General features: G+C 47.1%; 1 protein-coding gene across 1 annotated transcript; it reads left to right on the top strand.

Moving 5' to 3' along the window:
* The first annotated feature begins 5,517 nt into the window (after window positions 1-5,517).
* Window positions 5,518-7,223, top strand: HNRNPA0 (heterogeneous nuclear ribonucleoprotein A0). The gene has a single exon (XM_006899496.1). It carries the CDS (start codon window positions 5,805-5,807, stop codon window positions 6,690-6,692), a length of 888 nt encoding a protein of 295 aa, XP_006899558.1. The 5' UTR covers window positions 5,518-5,804; the 3' UTR covers window positions 6,693-7,223.
* Window positions 7,224-7,974: the final 751 nt, after the last annotated feature.

Here is a 7,974-nt window from a genome sequence, read left to right as displayed (position 1 = left end):
CCATGACTTCAGAGTGGAGAAGACTCCAGGACTCCTAACAACAACAACAACAACAACAACAACAACAACAACAACAACAATCATGCATGCCCAAAGAAGTTAACTATGCATAGTAACACTATGAAACTGCCTTTCCCTAGACTTGCCTTGTATTCAACTAAATAGAGCCACATTGATGATTTTCTTATCAGCAAGCATAGGAATATAAGGAATTCAAATGAAGTTAGGACTCAGATTGTGGATTGTAGCCTTTCACCAACCTAGTGCTTTAGAATTTAAGCTTTAAAGTGATACTTAATATGAGCATTAAATCATAGTTCCTGAGTGCACTTGGAAGGCTAAAGTAGAGAGCTCTGAATTTCTAATTGTTTCATTTAGGGTTGCATTTAAACAAAAGAGATTTGGATTACAGTAATTACACCTGGGAATTGGGTGGTGCTCAGTTAATGCACTCAGCTGCTGACCACAAGGGTGGGGATTCAAATTCACTCAGAGGCAGCTCAGAAGAAAAAGGAGATGATCTACTTAAAAAACAAACAAACAAACAAACAAACAAAAAACCCTTAAACTCAATCATTAAAGACTACATAGCACATTTTTACCCAGACATGCCATTATGAGTTGAAATTTATCTTATGGTAACTGGTTCTTTCTTTCTAACTTAAAATCTCAATGGTAGGCAATCTGGGGCTAAGATAGTTCTTCTTCTTCTTGTTGTTATGCGCCATATGTTGTTATGAGTCACTTGGGACTCATAGCGAACCTTTGTACAACAGCCCTAAACCCTGCTCTATCCTGTGCCAATCTCACTGCCTCTGACATACCCATCCCCATTACACCAGTAACTGAATCAATCCATCTCATAGAGGGTCTTCCCCTTCTGTGCTGTCCCTCCACCCTCCCAAGCATGTTCCTCCTTACAACATGTCCAAAGTATGTCAGACGAAGCCTCAGAATCCTTTCCTCCAAGGAGCAGCCTGATTTAACCCTCTCCAGGATGAATCTGTTTGTTTCCTTGGTAGTCCAGGGTACATTCAATACTCTTCTCCAGTGCCACAGCTCAAAGGCATCAATTCTCCTATCCTCCTTAGTAATTTTCCAACTCTCTGATGCATAACAAGTGATTGTAAAGGTCATAGCCTATATCAGACACACCTTAGCCTCCAGAGTGACACCATTGCTCTTCAGTACCTTGGAGAGGTTCCTAACAGCAGACTTTCCCATCACAATACATTTTTTTTATTTCTTGGCTATTTGGTTATTCTTGTTAGGTTCCTTATATTTGAGTACAACTCATAGTGACCCTTTGCCTAGTCAATGGAACACAGAGAGACATTCCTTTGGTACTCCCTGGTTTCAGCCAAGATCCTTATAACATTAGCTACAATATCCCTAGTACTACCTCCCCTTCTAAATCCAGCCTGCACTTCTGGCAGTTCTTTGTTGACGTTCCAGTCGTTTTTGGATAATCTTCACCAGGTTCTTGCTTACATGTGATATTAATGATATTGTTTGATGATTTCCACACTCTGTTGGACCACAACAAACTGTGGCTAAATCTGAGAAGAATGGGAATTCCAGAACACTTGTGCGTGCTTAAGTGAAACCTATACTTGGAACAGGAGGCAGTTGTCAGAACTGAGCAAGGGAACACTGCATGGTTCGAAATTGGCAAGGGTGTATGCCAGGGATGTGTCCTATTTCCATACCTTTTCAATCTATATGCAGAACAGATCATCTGGGAGGCTGGGCTCTATAAGAAGAAATGTGGCATCAGGAATGGAGGATGACTCATCATTAATCTGCATTATGGAGATGACACTTCCCTGCTTGCTGAAACTGAGGAAGACCTGAAGTGCTTGCTGCAGAAGGTCAAGGACTGCAGCCTTCAGTATGGATTGAAGCTCAATATAAAAAAAAAAAAACAAACAAAAAACAAAAACAACAAACCAACACCAAAGATTCTCACTACTGGGCCAATTGGCAGCACCATGATGAGTGGTGAAGAGATTGAGATTATAAACAGCTTTAGTTTGCTTGGCTCCACAATCAACACTCTTGGCCACCAGTAGCCAGGAAATGAAAAGACATATTACATTGGGGAAAGTCTACTATCAGAGACCTCTCTAAAATACCGAAGAGCAATGCTGTCACTCTGGAGACTAAGGTGCACCTGATACAAGCCATGATCTTCACAATCACTTGCTATGCATCAGAGACTATAACATACAACGATAACCATGTATGTCCAAAGAAGTTAACCATGCATATTAACAGTATGAAACTGCCTTTCCCTAGGCTTGCCTTGTATTCAACTAAATAGAGCCACAATGATGATTTTATTGTCAGCAAGCAGTAGGAATATAAGGAATTCAAATGAATTTAGGACTCAGACTGTGGACAACGACTACAGATGACAGAAGGAGAATTGATGCCTTTGAGCTCTGGTGCTGGAAAAAGTATTGAATATACCATGGACTGCTAAGAAAATGAACAGGTTCATCAAGGAGAGGGTGAAACCAGGCTGCTCCTTGGAGGCAAGGATTCTGAAGCTTCGTCTGACATTCTTCGGACATGTTGCAAGTAGGCACCAGTCCTTGAAGAGGGATGTCATTCTTGGGAGAGTGGAGGGACAGCATAGGAGAGGAAGACCCTCAAGGAGATAGATTGATTCAGCGACTGGGATACTAGGGGTAGGTGTGTCAGAGACAATAAGATTGGCACAGGATAAAGCTGGATTTAGGGTTGTTGTACATAGGGTCACTATGGGTCACAGACGACTTGATGGCACATAACAACAACAACAACATAGTGCCCCTGTGAATAACAGATCTGATCCCTGTTTTATCAGTGCCATTTCATCATCTCTGGCACACTTGAGCCGATGCTTATTGATGTTGAGATGTGATCCGTATTGAAGGTTGTATATAGTCTTTGACATTCTGCCGCAATCACCTGAAATCCTCCTCACTTTTACCAAGCAAGGTTTTGTTACCAACATAACACAAGTTCTTGCTGAGTTTTCCTCAGATCTTAATGCCACATTCTTCTTCACAGAGTTAAATTTCTTGAATAAGTTGCTCAGCATACAGATTAATATGGAAAAAGGATACAATGCTGATGTACACCTTTAAAATGCTAGCCAAAGGAGAAACTTGGTTTCACCCTAAGACAGTACTATTTGTTTTCTTGGTATGTTCAAGACTCTTCTCCAGCACTACCATTTGAAGGCATCAGTTCTTCTGTCATCTTTAGTCATTGCCCAGGTCTCTGATGTATAGCAAGTAATTGTGAAGACCATGGCCTGGATTAGGTTCACCTTAGTTTCTATACTAAGTACTCTGAAGAGGTCCCTGACAGCAGATTTTCCCAATGCAATTCATCTTTTGATTTCCTGACTGTTGGTGTTAAGAGTGTTACTTGCGGATCCAAGAAAGCTGTAATTGTTAACAATCTCAATACCTTTTCCATCTATCATGGTGCTGCCCATTGGCCCAGTGGTGAGAATCTTTGTCTTCTTGATGTTGAGCTTCAATCCAGATTGAAGACTACTGATTATCTCCCTTGACCTTCTGCAGCAAGCACTTCAGTTCTTCCTTAATTTCAGCAAGCAAGGTTGTGTAATCTACATAACGCAGGCTGTTGAGTCTTCCTCCAATCCTGATGCTACATTCCTCCTCAAAAAGCCCTGCCTCCCAAATGATCTGTTCTGCATATAAATTGACAACTACTTGGCCAACTGACTGGAAGAGATCCACGTTTATTTACATTAAAAAAAAAAAGTGACCCAACAGAGTGTGGAAATTATCGAACAAGATCGCTAGTATCACACTAGCAAAATCCTGTTGAAGATTATTCACAAACGACTGGACAGTACATTGACAGAGAACTGCCAGAAATACAAGCTGGGTTTAGAAGTCGTGGCATTAGAGACCTTATTGCCAATGTCAAATTTGCAGAAAGCAAAGAGGAATATCTATCTGTTTCATTAACTATGCAAAGGCACTTGACTGTGTGGATCGCAATAAATTGTGGTTAAAAATGGGAATCCCAGAACACTTGCTTGTGCTTACGTGAAGCCTATACTTGAACCAGGAAGCAGTCCTCAGAACAGAGCAGGCAAACACTGCATGGTTCAAAATCAGGAAAGAAGTGTGTCAGGGATGCATCCTGTCTCCATACCTTCTCAATCTTTATGCAGAACAGATCATTTGGGAGGCAAAATAGTGATTATCAAGTATGAGATTAATTTAGCCATCTTTGACTTTGAAAATGGAGGACAGACACAGGCAAAGGCACTTTCTAACAATATTTTGTAGGGGCTGTCTCTTAATATCAACTGATTATCTCCCTCGGCACATATTTCAATAAAAGGATGCCATTAATAATTTTCTTATATGGACACTTGTTGGAGGGTTCCTTAGGCTTGAGAGCTGTTGTTCATAGGATCATTATGAGTCGCCTGTCTTGAAGGCACCTAACAGGGCAATTATTTGAGGGTTTGTAATATCTAGTGTCCTAATTACCGTCTCTTACTGATATGAAACGCCTTTGAAAAGCTAAAAATTGAGAAAGCAATGACTAACGGAAATAGAACTTATAAAATGATGTACTCTGAGACAAAATGAAAATATATATGAAGGGCTTCTATCTCTCCTCAGTCAGAGAGTCTGTAGCACGCTTTCACATTGCTTCGAGTTTGCTTTTGCGTAGGGACACGTTTCGGTTTAGCAGCACCATGGAGCCCAAGGTAAACTGTTAATAACTGCCTTCCTGGACGAAGCCTCCACCCTCCATCTTTGTGCGGAGAGGAGAACTGCGGAGGTCAGGTGTGGGGACGCGGCCTACAGGCTGCAGGTAACCCAGGACCCCAACCCCAACAGTCAAGTTTTCAAAAAGCCCGCGCGTGGCGCCCCAGGCCGGATCCATTGGGATCGGCCCCCAGCGCGCCTCCGCATCCTCCCCCGTCGAGCCTCGGGCGGGAGGAAGCGTAGGGGTGGAGGGCCGGCTCTGCATGCAGGGGGCGCTGAGACCAGCGCGCTCCGGGGAGCGCGCCCGTACAGCGGCGTCCGAAAACGGAAGTGGGTGAGAAGCCATCATTGTGATTGGCTATACGGTCATGTCTCTCAAGGGGCTGGCGCGAACCCCACTGCGGAGTTGGGCGAGGGGATCAGATAAGGGGAGGGGGAAAGCCACTGGGAACAGCCGCGAGGCGTGGAGGGAATGAGTCACGGGGGCGCGCGGAGCGCAGGGAGAATGTCTCTTCGGGGAACACTAGGACTCGCGAGAGTGAACGTAGGGCAAGAAACGCGGAGGCAGGAGCAGCTAAGCCGCGGGCTTGAATAGACCGCGGAGGGCGGGGAGTCCGTAGTAGAGAGCGGCGCTGCGGCGTAGGGGGCGGGACTAACAGAAGGAAGGCCGGGATTGGCGGGCAGCCTCCGCTGGAGTTTGACGCCGGTGACGCACGCCTCCGGGTGGGTGCGCGCGCGTTCAGCGGCCTCTTTGTGTGGTGCTCAAATAGGGGAGCGGAGGTGGCGGCGGCGCTAGCGGCGGCCGTGGCGGCTTCCTTGGGTGTCTTCCAGTCTCCTCAGCTCGCCCTCTAGCCGGCATCTCTCCCCTTCCCTCCCCCTTCCTTTTTTCTTTCCTTCCCTCCCCTTCCCTTCTTCCCTTCCCCGTCGGTGACCCGCCTGGCGGCTCCAGCAGCGACTGGGCCCGAGCTGTGAAGAGGCCTTTCTAAGCCAGCGATAACGGCGACGGCGAAACCTCGGAGCGCGCAGGGCGGGGGCAAGGCCCGTGCCGTGGAGATGGAGAATTCTCAGCTATGTAAGCTGTTCATCGGCGGCCTCAACGTGCAGACAAGTGAGTCGGGCCTGCGCGGCCACTTTGAGGCCTTCGGGACTCTGACGGACTGCGTGGTGGTGGTGAACCCCCAGACCAAGCGCTCCCGTTGCTTCGGCTTCGTGACCTACTCCAACGTGGAGGAGGCCGACGCCGCCATGGCTGCCTCGCCCCACGCCGTGGACGGCAACACGGTGGAGCTGAAGCGGGCGGTGTCCCGGGAGGATTCGGCGCGGCCCGGGGCCCACGCCAAGGTGAAGAAGCTCTTTGTCGGCGGCCTTAAGGGCGACGTGGCCGAGGGCGACCTGATCCAGCACTTCTCGCAGTTCGGCACCGTGGAGAAGGCCGAGATCATCGCCGACAAGCAGTCCGGCAAGAAGCGCGGTTTCGGCTTCGTGTATTTCCAGAATCACGACGCGGCCGACAAGGCCGCCGTGGTCAAGTTCCACCCGATCCAGGGCCACCGCGTGGAGGTGAAGAAGGCCGTCCCCAAGGAGGACATCCACTCGGGCGGCGGCGGCGGCTCGCGGGCCTCGCGGGGCGGCCGGGGCGGCCGCGGGCGCGGCGGGGGTCGCGACCAGAACGGCCTGTCCAAGGGCGGCGGCTACAACAGCTACGGCGGCTACGGCGGCGGCGGCTACAACGCCTACGGCGGCGGCGGCTCGTCCTACGGCGGCAGCGACTACGGTAACGGCTTCGGCGGCTTCGGTAGCTACAGCCAGCACCAGTCCTCGTACGGGCCCATGAAGAGCGGCGGCGGGGGCGGCGGCAGCAGCTGGGGCGGCCGCAGTAACAGTGGACCTTACAGAGGTGGCTACGGCGGTGGGGGTGGCTACGGAGGCAGCTCCTTCTGAAAAGATGGAGGCTGCCTGGGAGTGGCTATAGGGGGTAGCTCTTTGAACCACCCAGCCGGGGGGTAAGTTCCCAAGTCCCTTCCCTCCCACCGCCTGCCCCGTTTTGCCCTTGGGCTGCCTCCCCATGGGGGTGTTGCCCTGTCTGCCTGCCACCTCTCTTGTCTCTCCCGCTGAAGATGGACTCGGCCCCAACATACACATTTTTGTGTTACAGTCATTGATGGACTCTATTTTTTTATTATTACTTGGACCTTGGTCGTTTTTATACTAGCAAAATGTCTTGTTTTAATTTGGGGGCTTTTTTTGGGGGGGAGGAGGGAGGGCGTGAACTTGCTGATTCTGTAGCAAAACCTGGGCGGGGTTTGGGGTGGGGGGTAGTTTACTTTGTTGTAAGGACTTGATAACCTGGCTACAGCGTTTTCTATGAAATCGACTCAGATCCCATGCCTGAAATTTGGAAGCATATGTTAAAAAAAAAAGTAATAATCATTTTTACGTTTTATTTTTAATAAATCATTGTGTTTGACCGTACATGTCTAACATTTTTTTCCTAGGATCCATTCCGTACTGCTTTAGGGAATATTAGTTGAAGATTTTTCGTGTTACTTGGTGTGTACTTAGAGAAACTTTTAAGAAGTCCTGTGGTTTTGTTTTTTACCCCCTTCCCTTCCTGTTGCCCTGCTAGCGACAATTTAATCCCTTACAGGCAAAACTTTTGAAGTGGTGGATGTGGCTTTTGAAAAAATTTTTAAGTTTCTGTGCATCCATTTCTTGTACTTAAGCGATTTGCTTGTCATCTTGACATGGTTGGTCACTTATTTCTATGAGAATTTACTTCAAAGTATGTACTGTGTAGTTCTAAAGAAATAGTTTGTGTTAAGCATGTGTTTTCATTCATATAAACGGTTTAAAATTTTTCAGATGGCCTAGTTTCAGCCCTCTTATTGGTTTGTTTGTAATGAATGGTTACAAATAAGGGTTCTATTTCACCCTCAAACGAAATGCATTTTTGTATTTTCAGAGCAGGTTAAAACGTTTTGCTTATTTCTCCCCCCATACCTGAACCGTTGTCCTCATGGAACTCCTTTCCCTCAACCTTTGTAGCACCATCTACTGGCAGAATGGCAGTATATCTGCAAAACAATTTGTTTAAAAACTTGCTTAGGACAATTGCATCAGATTTGAGTGTTTTATTATAAAAAATCTGTGCAGACTTTGGATTTACACATTTACTTGTAATTGAGATGGGCATCACAGGAGTATAGTTTAAGTCTATATCACA

The sequence above is a fragment of the Elephantulus edwardii genome, unplaced genomic scaffold (assembly GCF_000299155.1).
Source record: "Elephantulus edwardii isolate Elephantulus edwardi_28Jun2011 unplaced genomic scaffold, EleEdw1.0 scaffold00259, whole genome shotgun sequence".
Lineage (NCBI taxonomy): Eukaryota > Metazoa > Chordata > Mammalia > Macroscelidea > Macroscelididae > Elephantulus > Elephantulus edwardii.
This window is presented reverse-complemented; position numbering and strand designations above follow the sequence as displayed.